A 12,997-nucleotide genomic window follows, 5' to 3' on the forward strand; every position below is an offset into this window, starting at 1 on the left:
ATTCCAAACCCCAAGTGTGGTACTGCATTAACCAATTAAGGCCCTTTATAGAGACCTCATGAAGAAGTGGTGCAGGATTCCCATACAAAAGCATATGAGCTTACATGAACAAGAAAAGAATTTAGATGATAGCTCAACTACACAATCCCAGTTATACTGTCAGTTTCATAGGTATTGGTCAATTTGCAGCTTCTATTTAATCATATACATAAAATCCTCCACTTTCACTTCAACTGAATTCAGCAGAACATGTGTTGACTTCAGTGGGCACTGAATTAGGCACTGTGGAATTGTATCTGGTTTTACATACTCTAGTTTTACAGATGTAATTTCATTGACTCAATTAGGCTACTAGTGATTATGAAGTGCAGTACAAATTCCTCAGGAGATCTCTGCATGGAAGTGAAGTGAAGGATGTTTCTGAATAACAAATTATTTTTAGGATACTTTCCTCCCCTGCACAGATTTCAAGTCCATATTCATTTTCACAATAATAATAGTAGTTATCCATCCTCTTTGGAGGACTGTCTCAACTAGAGTCATTTGCAAGACTTATTAAAGTTAGCTTATACACCCTGCAGATTTCCTTGAAGATGAATACTGAAGTGGTTTATGTCCTAATGCTCAAAAGCAAATATCTCAGAAGCAAGATGTTGTCATCCAGATAAAACTTTTCATTAACAACAGATTAACCAGTTCTTTCATGCTGTACTTGATTCTTATCAAACTGCACTTACAGATAAGTACATTTTATTGATTAAAAACAATCTAAGATAAACTCATCCCTACTGAAACAATGCCTGACGTGGAAACTAATAAGGGCCAAGCCTTGCACTTTTCGGCACTATCCTGAAAGGATCAAAATAATTTTGTAGCCAAGAATGAACCAAATCATGCCATTTACAGGTGGAAAAATCAAAGCAGAAAATTTACATAGCTTATCCAATTTGGTTCAGACCCTGCCTGAAACTCTCCTAGAGTTCCTATATGCATATTATATTTTTGGGGAGAACAAATAAAGCCAGGTTGCTGTCACCTTCCTGAGTTGTAGCCATCATAGAATCATAGCATCATTTGGGTTGGAAGGGACCTTAAAGCTCATCTAGTTCCAGCCCCTCTGCCACTGGGCAGGGACACCTCACACTAAACCATGTTGCCCAATGCCCTGTTCACCCTGGCCCTGAACACTGCCAGGGATGGAGCATTTACCACTTCTTTGGGCAACCTGTTCCAGTGCCTCACCACCCCCACAGTAAAGAACCCTAATTATCATAACTCTATGAACAGGAAACAGTCAGAGTAGTAGTTGCTGTAGAAAAGACACTTAGGTAGTAGCAGAAACACAAACTCCACTGACCAGTAACTGGAATTTAAGGCATCTGTAGGATCAAGGAAGCTTCAATGAATTTACAAAAATCCCTGAAGACAACTATTGAAGGCTATTCCTTTCCCTCTCACCTTCTTTTAACGGACAGTTTTATGAGGTCAAAATGGAGTAAATCTAATTATCTTGTTTGTCACACTAATTTAAGAAACCAGAAAATGATAAAGGAAGGCTGAGGAACTGCAAGGGAAGATGTCAGGTTTCATTTATTTAAAATCTCTAACTGGTAAATACCTTCAGTTTCCTTTTAGACTTGTCTCTGCACATCGTCACATCTAAAAGAGAATCTCTAAGTCCTCAGTGGGCAAGCACAGCAGAACTACAAAACAAACAACAATTCCTGACCTTAAATTTTGGATGCTAACTGTTTGCACTGGGGGAGATTCCAGTCCTAACAATGCAGGCATCCAACAAGAGTGAGCAGCCCTCTAACAAAGCAAATTTCAGCATTTCAGCATTTTCGTTTACTTACCACAGCAACTAACACTCCAAAGGAAGATTATTTAATCCTCAGATTAATTAAATAATTGTTTAAATAATTAAATCTGAGGATTATTTACAACAGAGTCAAGATAGAATAACTGAGATTTTTAAATGCTGATTAAGCCAGGCACAAAACCCACATACAGAACACCACAACCAGCACAATTCAATTGGAGATGAATCCAGTGACTTCAGTGTGACCAAATTTATCATCCAGAAGGTTAAAAAAAAATAACAAAACACAAACATGATTCTGCAAAGGGAACTGGATAGCGCCAACTTCCCAGTACATGCAAAGCCAGATAAGTATTAGAAGTAAAGCACACCTGCGTTCTGCAAAAGCCCTCCCAGTCACTAGGGGCTGGATCAGTAGTATTGCACTCATTATTGGGAACCTTGGGGATCCAAGGAACAGAAATTTGGCAAGCCATTTTACAACCTGTACTAACCAGACAACGTTCTCAGACCAGCTAAAATAACATTCCTGATTTATTTTGGATATATAGATATAGTGATATATACCTACATACACACACACAGAGTCTAATTATATTTATTTAAAGATCTCAAAGGGATAAAAGGGGAAAACAGAATCCTATCAAGGAAATGTGAGTGTAGGCTACATATCACCCAAGCTCACCAAACCTTCACAGGGACTTGAAGGACAGCTGGGCCACTCTCCCTCTGATACATTTGAACCCTGTATGTCTGAAAGCACATGAAAAATCAGATCAGAAGAAACATCTCAAGATCATACTGAAAACTTGCATTATAGGCTTCTTCATCCCATTAGCATAGAATCATAGAATAGTTAGGGTTGGAAAGGACCTTAAGATCATCTAGTTCCAACCCCCCCTGCCATGGGCAGGGACACCTCACACTAAACCATGTCACCCAAGGCCTCATCCAACCTGGTCTTGAACACCGCCAGGGATGGAGCATTCACAACCTCCCTGGGCAACCCATTCCAGTGCCTCATCACCCTAACAGGAAAGGGTTTCCTCCTTACATCCAATCTAAACTTCCCCTGTTTAAGTTTTAACCCATTACCCCTTGTCCTGTCGCTACAGTCCCTAATGAAGAGTCCCTTCACAGCATCCCTATAGGCCCCCTTCAGATACTGGAAGGCTGCTATGAGGTCTCCAAGCAGCCTTCTCTTCTCCAGGCTGAACAGCCCCAACTTCCTCAGCATGTACACTTAGAGGGCGCCAAAAAGTAATCCTGCATCATCAGAAAGTTCTGTGTTCTTAACTACTTAAACTAAGCCCTAACTGGGGCAAGCTTTGAAGTTGCACTTTCAAACAAAAGAAATATATATGCTCTTATCAAAAAATCACATTAAAAAGTAACTATTGATTCTACTAACACTGTCTGGAACTCAAATAATAGCAGCCAACCTGTTTCTACCTTTCTTTTTGTTATTATATTTTCTAACTATAAAACAGTCACTTGCTAATGCTTCAAGACTGCATTTAAATTATATTAAAAAAAGAAAAACAAACACTCTAAAAAGCTAGAGAAAGGGGACCGCCACAGTAACTCTGATTTTCCTTCTCAGTACCAATTAAAATCTAGGATATTTGTATTCTATCTTTGTAACCTGCATGAACAGTGTTGGACATGTGTATAATTCTGCATATGAATAACATAAATAATATACCTTTGGTCTCAGGTGTACAGTAAAATCCAGCGTTACAGGAAGTGCATTCAGTCAGTTAACCACTATGAGCATTTTTAATTATCTTTAAATCAACAATTATTCCTATCAGGTCCTCCAAACATTTTTTTTAATAAAACCTAATTTCCTACTCACCAATTAATTAGTGTGAGATAAAATTAGTTGCACCTTTTTAAATGAGATTTTGCAACCAAGGTCAAGAGCAATAAACATTTACTTCAAGTTGTAAAAGCCATTGCTTTTTGCTTATGAAGTATTCTCAATTTTTTTGCCTCAAGGAAATGAAGAATTACTTCCATTGTGTGACAGAAGAATAGACTTAAGGGAAATATGGCACTTCAGACTTCACTTGGCAATCAAACGAAGATCTCTTATAGATGATGCTTTGGACAGGCGTTTGCTCAATTAAAGGCAAGTTTTCACACAAACCTTATCATAGTAATAAATTTTCAGAACCTGTATTAATGTTAGGAAATACGTGTGCCAGTGCTAGGGAATGGCTTGACGGCTTACACCCCTCAGCAACCTGTAAGGCAAGTGGAGGCCTCTAACATTTAAGACTAATAGTGCCACCTGCTGTGTATTTTGAAAGCATACAGTGGTCTAGAGATCCAAGTAACTCAATTTAAAGATAGAACGATTGACTGATTCAAGCAGAAGTCATAATTTTGTGTGTATTTATGGCAATACAAAATTTTTTTGTTGCTGTTATTAGTAATACCTAAACAGGCCAGGGGTACAAAGGAAGCTGTTCCACTACGGTTTAAGAACAGAACTGGTGGATAATCCATTTTCAAGTTTATCTAAGCGGTATAACACAGATTAGCTATCATCAAAACCACTATTAACCCTATGCACTTTGTGATACTATGTGGGTTCAACCTGCAACTCGCTTTATGAATCATACATCGGTTGCAAATTATTCACAGAACACATATATATGTGTGTGTCTGTGTGTATATATACTCACACACACAGATACACACTTCTTGCTAACAAAGTATACACACAGCAAAACACATACACACAGATATATGTACACACACATTCTGAGACTGAATCAAGATGCCCTGTACACAGGTTTTTCCTGAAAAGGCAACAAACTCCAATGTGTATGGGATTGTTTCTGCAAAACATAAGCTAATCCTTTTCCTGTATCCACCACTCTGCTGTACCTCCTGGACTTACTCATTTCACTGGGCATCTCGTGTGGTGAGGCATTGGCACAGGCTGTCCAGAGAAGTTGTGGCTGCCCCATCCCTGGCAGTGTTCAAGGCCAGGTTGGATGGACTTTGAGCAACCTAGTCTAGTGGAAAGTGTCCTGCCCATGGCGGGGGGGGGGGGGGGGGGTTGGAAATAGATGACCTTTAAGGCCCATTCCAACCCAAACAACTCTGTGATTCTTTTCTCAGTTTCTGGTTTTGCTGCTTACCCATGCAACTGTTTGGGAAGAAACTGCCTTGTATAATCTGTTTGTATAACTATGTGTGATGGCTCTTCCATAATCCTGAGGGAATGGTACAGTACAAATAATAATAATGATTTCTGATTAGATACTAACTCGTACTTTAAATGTTCTTCTACAGAGAAGTGAAGTGCATATCTTTTAAGACAGAGTTCACATTTCACATTCAAGGATGCTATCGTGGTAGTTCTTTCTGCAATACGTAGTCGGATTGCACAAGTGACTTTCACAGGAGGTCATTGAGTCAAATAGCGTGACTGGAATTTTAAAAAGGTTGGGTAATTTTTATGACCATTAATAATGTTTGTATTGAATGCCAGCTCAAACTGTGACGAGCTAAATTAAATCTCCTGCTCCAATGTATACACCAACTGCCTGAAGGTCCAAAGGAGGACTCCATGTGGCAACAACTTAGAATACTGAACAAACAAGGCAACTGAAGTACCCCTTGCTACAGAGCACTTCATGTTTGTCACTGCTGAAGGCAGAATATCAAAGTAGATCTATCAAAGCCATGATACATCAGAAGAACTCTAATATGACACATGTTTTTTTCCAAGGTCAAGAGAAGCTAACTTGAAGAATATCTACAGTGTCTGACAAACTGCTGTGTTTACTGTTCTTTCCCTGGCTAAGGCAGGAGACTGCAGTTGAAGTAGGCAGCATGATTTGCAAGACACAAACATATTAGGAAGGCAAAAAATGATGATTAATAAGTGAAATACAGCACACTTACATGTAAGCCTGTTGTGACTTATCAGAAGTCTATGCACTGCATACCTAGAGCCTTGTCACATGCACAACTTTCAAAGGGATTCCCAAGATCCACAAGATTTGAGCCTGAGTCAGTAAATAATTTATGATGCAAATCATAATTTTTGACAGTAACTGGAAAAATACAGCACACCAGCATTCTTTCCACACTGCCCTTTCAGTGTTTTTTTATGCAATGCTTTCCACTGCAAGGAACCCAGCAGATGTACAATTATATTAAAACTACTGTTTAATTGCATTACTTTTTCACATACTACTCTCTTGGGCCCTTGGAACAGGCTCATATGGACCTATTTTGGGGACAGAAAATTGCAGCTCATAGTCCAGACACAGTCTCGTACCTTATTTGATATAATACATTTTTGAAAGGAAGCAACAAGCACAAAATTGAGGTATAATAAATCCTTCCATCCCACACCATTGCCCCAAGATGCGTGGAAAGAATGAAACTGGATAAAATTTAAGGAAGGGAGAGTGGAGAGGAAAAGACACAAAGTACATGGAAAGAAACCTGATGAAAGATTTCCCCGGTGGAATTACTGTCTTGGGGAGGTCACCATGACAGCGTCCCTTCAAGAATTCACATTACTACAATAAACCAGTATTACCCAGCCCTTTGTGCACCTGACTGTGTTCAATGAGGTTTTGTATTTCACTGTGGTTTTTGGCAAAGTTTCATATGCTCACAACCTTAAGTCAACATTAAACCAAATTGCTCAGTTATAATCATGAACTCTGTGTGCAGTAGGTCCAGCCACACCACATGAAAACAAGCTGGCTGAAATCCACAACTTCAGAGCAGACCACGCAACTTCTGAAAGAAGTCACCTCACTTACAAGAAAGTTACTTCTTCATTTATGAAGAATTCAGATGTCTCATACTCGATTTGCTTATTCCCAACACAATGAAGGAAATGTCCTGCTTCTGCATGACTTTTTCTTCCTTGTTGGAGCAGATGGTGAAGGCTTACAAATACATGACTGGTATTTTTTCAGTGACTCATACCTCAGAGCAACAGGCTTCAGATTGTGATAAGCCGCCAACAGAGATGGATGTGAGCTTTCTTGAGGAGCAGTATGACCATATAAAACAGAAGCAAAAACTGCAATCACACGTTATTGTTTTTAAAACAGGTATGCTTATATTTATAGGGAAAAAAATGCCAATGTAGATGTAATGACTGCTTCTTTAAATCTTTAATAACTCCTAGATTTGTTCTTCTTATGCTTAGCTTCAAAAGAGGTATTAAGTGAATTCCTTTTCTGTTATTTTGGGGTTTCATTCTTTTCACTGAAATGTGGTCTTATGTTTATACATGATGGTGAAACATTAACATGAATTTGAAACAGATGAAAATTTTTGAGATAAGATTTTACAGGTTTTATGTCAGTAAAATTCTAAACATAAATGTTAACTATTACAGGAGCCATGTCTTTATGTCTAGCATCACTGTATTTGTGCAATCTATTCTGTAACATTTCTGCTCTCTTCAATGCTTCTGTCAGAACAAGCAATTATGGGTCCTTTGTCTCCTTCCCCCTTTTTTGTCTGTGTAAAGAAATGTGTCCTACAAGACTACAGGAAACAAAAACAAGTATCAAGTAACTAGCACGAGTTGGATTTTTGTTAAAAAGTAACTAAGAGTCACAGTGAGTAACTCTTAGAAGCTTTGAACAAGAGGTCCTGGTTTTAAAGTATCTTCACTGAAAATTGCTTGGAAGGTACATACATAGGAAACAATTAAAGGTATATATCACTCATCTACCTGCTATGTCAGATATATTTTCAACATTCTTTCACTCAAATGTCTAGCAATTCTTATGTTTAAAGAATTTAAATCTCTGTGAGGCATAAAAAATACGTATATATATATACAAGCTTATTGTACCAGGTATGAAAAGGCAACTAACTTGAAGACAAAACAGCCCATCTAATCAGCTATAGCAAAAAATAAGTTGGTTAAAGAAAGGAAGCAAAAGTTTGTGTTCAGATTAAATGCAACTAAAGCTTTGAATATAATGAATGTAATCAGGAGATTTTTTTGCAAGGACACCATTTGGTGATTAAAGAAAAGACATAACACAGTGAGACTGCACAGTTTCTGGGAAGTTTAAAATTTAGTAGAGCTGGAAGTTCACATACAAATATTTTCATACACATAATCCAAAACATTCACAACTACTGCACTCAACTTTAACCTTCAAACAACCCGCATGGAAAAGATTCATGTTACTGTTAGAAGCAGTTACATTTGAGGGGGTTTATAATGCTGAGTGCTCAATGTCCTGAAAGTTGATTTTACACATTCCTAGGGTTTGGAAGTTGGGAAAAATTATTACATAGCTCAGCACTTTGAACCTGTTACATGCATCTGTTTTCAAGAATATGTCATGCAGAAATGAACACTGCCATACTGGGATGGCCTCATGCCCTACACTCTTTAAAGTTACAAGCTTAAACTATTCAGAAACTCCAGCTAGTACCAAAAGGCAGTCCACGTATGTATCAGTATTTTGTACTGATAGCAAATTGTTTCCCTACCTAGAGGTTAAATCATGGCTAGGCTGCGAAGGGCATTGATGACAATAGTACCACCCCAACCCCACACGTACATCCAAACCTCAAAGGCCAGACACATGGAAAGAAGGCAGCTTCAGTACTTACGGTCTTAAAAATCCCTGCCAAAGGTCTTGTTCCTGCATGACAAACCACCTGTCCTGCCATGATACCATAGGGATTTTGAGCATTTCAGATTTATTGCACTGCAGCTGGAATGGTAACTCTTTTCTTGAGGACTTTCAGCTTTGTATGTCACTACCTATTTGCCAGAGTCATGAAGTTGTGGACCCTTAAACAGAATTTAAGATCCTCTAACTTCTCTGGGATTTTGATTGGTGGGTTAGTAATTGAGAAGTCACCTGAAAACAACTTTCTTCTGTTCCTTCCCCAGTAGACACAGACACATTCGTGGTTCTGCCTGTTCCTGCTTATTTGAGAACAAAGAGCAGGACAAGATTTGAAAGTTCCCAGCTATGGGATTATACAGCTGTGTCTTCAGTATCTATTGACTAAGAAGCTGAAAAAAAAAAAAAAAAAAAAGTAGTATTTGCTTTAGGAATTAAATAGGAGCATTCAGCACATGCAGTCACGAGAGAATAAACACTGAGACTGACTTGGGAATCTTCCAAGTATTTCCCAAGCTAACTTGAAATAAGATTAACTTTTCTGTTACATACACACATCTGTATCTCCAAGCTCTGAGTGTGCTTTAGTCTCCTTTGTCCTGGTAACACTGCAAGAGAGCAGAAGATGTGGGTTGACACGATTCTCACTCCCAGAGCCATGCTGCAGAGCACCTCTTACATCAACCTTATGTGCTCAACCCAGGGAGCAGTAAAAATTCTCTATTATGCTGGTGGTGTTGCTTCATCAGTGGGAGCCAAAGACAGTGATGAAAGCCCCTCCTGTTGTACAGGTTCACTTATTGCCAGTAAATTAGCTGGATCTTCAAATATTTCCTTGTAAAGATGGTATGAAAGACAGCTATAAAGGCAGGGGGAGGGAGGGGGTGTGAGGAGGGTGTTTAAAGGCAGCATCCTATTTGAACTAGCTTCATTCCAAATTCAGGGTTACAGTTCTTTTAAAATGGCTATCCAGATATTGTGTTTTAGAATATAATCAGCACTGTTCTATGTCTACTTTTTTCACTTTGCTTCATAACTCCTACTGCAACAGCCACAGTTCCTACAACTCAAGCCTGTAAATAAGGGTCAGCATTCTGCACAACTCCTACTTGAAAATAGATTTACACTAACAGGTATATTTCATGAGTACTTGCAATGCCAACAGCAGTGTTTAGCTTTAGTGTAACTGTAGCTGTTCGGTTTCTATTCAAGGCACAGAAAAACAGTCATATTCAGTAATTTGATGTAAATTTAATTTACATGTAATTAAAGTAGCATTACCATTTCTGTCCCTAATACCTTATACATTTCTAACAGTTACTTTCATACTGTGTTAGAAATTAAGCTACAGGCATTGAATAAAAAAAATAAGAGACCAGATTCTCTCCCACTGTTACAGCTACTCTATACAATCCATGGAGCAGGCAGATTTTTCCTCTAAGTGATCATTTAGGCAACAAGAGTGTGATAAGCTACTTACATTACACCATTTATACTTATAACAATAATAAAATTGCAATAAAATACTAAAATACACACCTAGATATTAATGATCCCTCGTTAAGAAAAAGAAGGAAAACATTCACAAATCGTTTTATCTAAAACTGGTCACAGTATTTTTAGGTTGTTATTAAAGCTTCAAACAGTATCAAACAAAACATTTTTGTCTTTCAAATTACAGCACTTACCGACACACTGAGCAAATCCCTACTCACCTTAAGAACTTTTGCTTACAAGCAATTAATTACTGAAAGTCAATTCTCAATCTGTTGTTAATGAGTCTTAGAGTACCAGTTAGATCAATATTGACTCAATAAATCTCCATTTTTACTTGCCTAACCCTAAGGTGCCATTTATGTCCTTAGAACTGCAAAACCAAGCATGAAATATTCTTACTCCATAAGCTGGTATTCAAAAGAACTTGCACTATGCTCAGCCACAGATGGGAAAAGTATAGATAAATTCATCTGTGAAAGCTCTTCAGTTGAGTTTATGCTACAGAAATTAGACCCTTGATTTCTGCCACCATAGTAACGTGCATAAATGCATTTCTCTTGTAGGTGAACATGAATCTGTTATCTCAGAATCAATGGTCAATACTGTTATAATTAATAAAAAAGTGAGATCAAAGTCATTTACAGAGCATGCTCCTGTCAGAAAGGTCAGACTGGAGATGACCAGCAGTGGCAACACACAAGACAACTCACTATGGCATACCCATCTGGGAATTCACCGTCTGGTGCAAGCCCCTTATCAAGGAGTTACCCAGGATGTCTCCCACTGCAAGAACGGCCTGTGTAACTTTGACAAACAAAGACTGATTTCACAGGGAAACAGCACACTACAACCCAAGGAATTAGAAGAAGCTAATGAACTATCTGCACCCAGTCAACTGAGAAGTTCAAGCATGTTGAACAGTTTCAGTAAACAGAATGGCAGCAGCATTTCAAGCACCTGCCCAAAGCCTCCAAAATCAGCCACTTCAGCAGTTTGGACACATCAACACATTTCTCCTACAAAATGCACGTCAGCCTGCAATAAACTGAACTTTTACCCTTTCCCTAATAAAAAAGGGCCAAGAATTTCTGAAGCAGCAAAGAGGCTTGGATTATATGTCTCAGAATGAAGACATTCAGTAATACATAAGACTTAGCAAAAAATTTGAATGAAAAATAGCCTTCCTACTTACACTGATTGACTTGCTGAGGGCCTATTACTTTTACTAGCCAAAGAAGATCCTTACTACATAATCTGTTGTTTTATAGTACAATGTAAAATGAAATGTTCTTACAAAGATGCTGGGCTGCAACGACAGATACTCACTTCTGTTACTTGAATCTTGAGATACAAGAGCAATTTCATCTCTTTTTGTCTTTTTTTTCTCCTCCTCCTTTTCAGGTCACTGATTCCAGAAACTAAGATTTTATCACATCAATATCTGAAATACCTGAAAGAGCTATAGCAAAGACTAGTAGAACTACTGATGAAGCAACCAGGATAAATTTCAGCAGAGTTATATTTACTTTAGACAATAAACAACAAATGAAACAGTATTGAAGGTGATTGGTGGACCTGATGTATGATTTCATCACTCACTTTCCTTAAGATATTGAAGATAGGTTCTGATGTGTGTATTTTTAAAATTAACAAAGAGAATCCCCACTCATTTCTATTGTTTCAATGGCAATAAATTAATGGTTTAATAGTAAATGTCACCTTTTTCTTATAAAATCTTATAAAACATATTGTTGGTTCCCATCTATCCTCAGTATTTAATTAGAAAAAAAAAGTCTGGAATAATTCCTTAGCTCCCTGGTACCACATATTCACAAACCTTCCTTACCAGAGCATTATGCCTCTTTCTGCTGTTACAACTGTTTGTGCAAAAAGGGGGTATAACCATTTCAACTACACAAATATAACTGCAGGATTACACCTGTTTTTCATAGATCGGATTTAACACCTTCTCCTGTGGCTCAACTGCAGTGCAAACATGTGCAAGTTTTTAAGAGTGAGTAGTTATTGCCGGTCTCCCCTCCTGCAAGACCTTCAGAGGAAAGAAACCCTCTTCTGTGGGTGCTGGCTCTTCTGAATCATTCCATATCTGAGCCTTGAAAGGACAGCAAAATGAAGATCAGGCGGATGCCCCACAAAGCTCTTCATGATCCCTGGAAGCAAGTCTGCAAGCACACAACCCCAGTTACCACATTTATCTCAAAATCACACTATCCACACACAAAATGTGAGAAGAAAAAAAAAAAAAAAAGATGCTCAGCTGTGGTTTATGTCCTTCTAGACACAACTCTTGTCAGCATAAGGTATCTTGGAAACAGAGTGACACCAATGTGCTAATAAAAGCACATTGTCAAAGAGATAAGAGTATTATTCATTTCCAATAGGAACGACCATTTGCTTTGCACCCAACATTTCTTCAAACCATTAATTCTTCCTACAATTCCACTGGCTTTTGTTGTGATTGATGGAGAATACTACATCTGGAGATGTATGCACAGATCTGTCAGAGCCCATGCTTCCATTGCAGAAGACTCATGGCAGTAAGTGTATCACAGTACTTTGTAAAGTCCACAAGAATAGAAAAAAAAAAAAAAAAGGAATATAATGCTATTTTGCTTCATTTGGTGAAACATTGTTTTCACTATGCCACTCACCAGTTACAGACCCAAACTCTGTAGCATCCCATACTGATCCAGCCACCACTAGCAGGCAAACGCTTCATCTCCTGTAAGTGACAGTCCTTAAACCAGTGCGGAAAAGCACCAGCTATTACCAACAGCCATGAGTACGCCTCAGTAACGCCTGAGGAATTTTCCACTCATCCTCAGTAAAAGCAGCAAAACGAAGACATAGGTTTGGTAACAGGTGTTTGTTGTGATTTTTTTCAGGGTGTCTAGTGTTTTCAGTTAACTGGCCTGCCCAGACTAGTTTCCAGCTCAGATGCCAATTTCTGTTCCTGGGTTGGCATGAGACATTAATAAACAATTATAGCTACATTGTTATCTTACTTAAA

At 38.3% G+C, this 12,997-nt stretch overlaps 1 protein-coding gene across 1 annotated transcript; it reads left to right on the forward strand.

Moving 5' to 3' along the window:
* Nucleotides 1–6,475: 6,475 nt before the first annotated feature.
* CUNH9orf152 (chromosome unknown C9orf152 homolog) lies at nucleotides 6,476–11,679 on the forward strand. The gene is made up of 2 exons (XM_062621410.1): nucleotides 6,476–6,918; nucleotides 10,530–11,679. The coding sequence occupies exons 1-2, from the start codon at nucleotides 6,690–6,692 to the stop codon at nucleotides 11,093–11,095; spliced, it is 795 nt and encodes a 264-aa protein (XP_062477394.1). The 5' UTR covers nucleotides 6,476–6,689; the 3' UTR covers nucleotides 11,096–11,679.
* The last annotated feature ends 1,318 nt before the right edge of the window (nucleotides 11,680–12,997 follow it).

Source organism: Pezoporus occidentalis, unplaced genomic scaffold (assembly GCF_034315485.1).
Source record: "Pezoporus occidentalis ecotype Australia unplaced genomic scaffold, CSIRO_AGI_Poc_V1 ctg23, whole genome shotgun sequence".
Lineage (NCBI taxonomy): Eukaryota > Metazoa > Chordata > Aves > Psittaciformes > Psittacidae > Pezoporus > Pezoporus occidentalis.

What these genes read in the sequence shown, in the direction of transcription:
- CUNH9orf152 (XM_062621410.1), top strand. Translation starts at nt 6,690, where the DNA reads ATGAAGGAAATGTCCTGCTTCTGCATGACTTTTTCTTCCTTGTTGGAG. An exon ending in CGTTATTGTTTTTAAAACAG is followed by an intron (nt 6,919 to 10,529) that starts GTATGCTTATAT and finishes TTTCTCTTGTAG; the next exon opens with GTGAACATGAATCTGTTATC.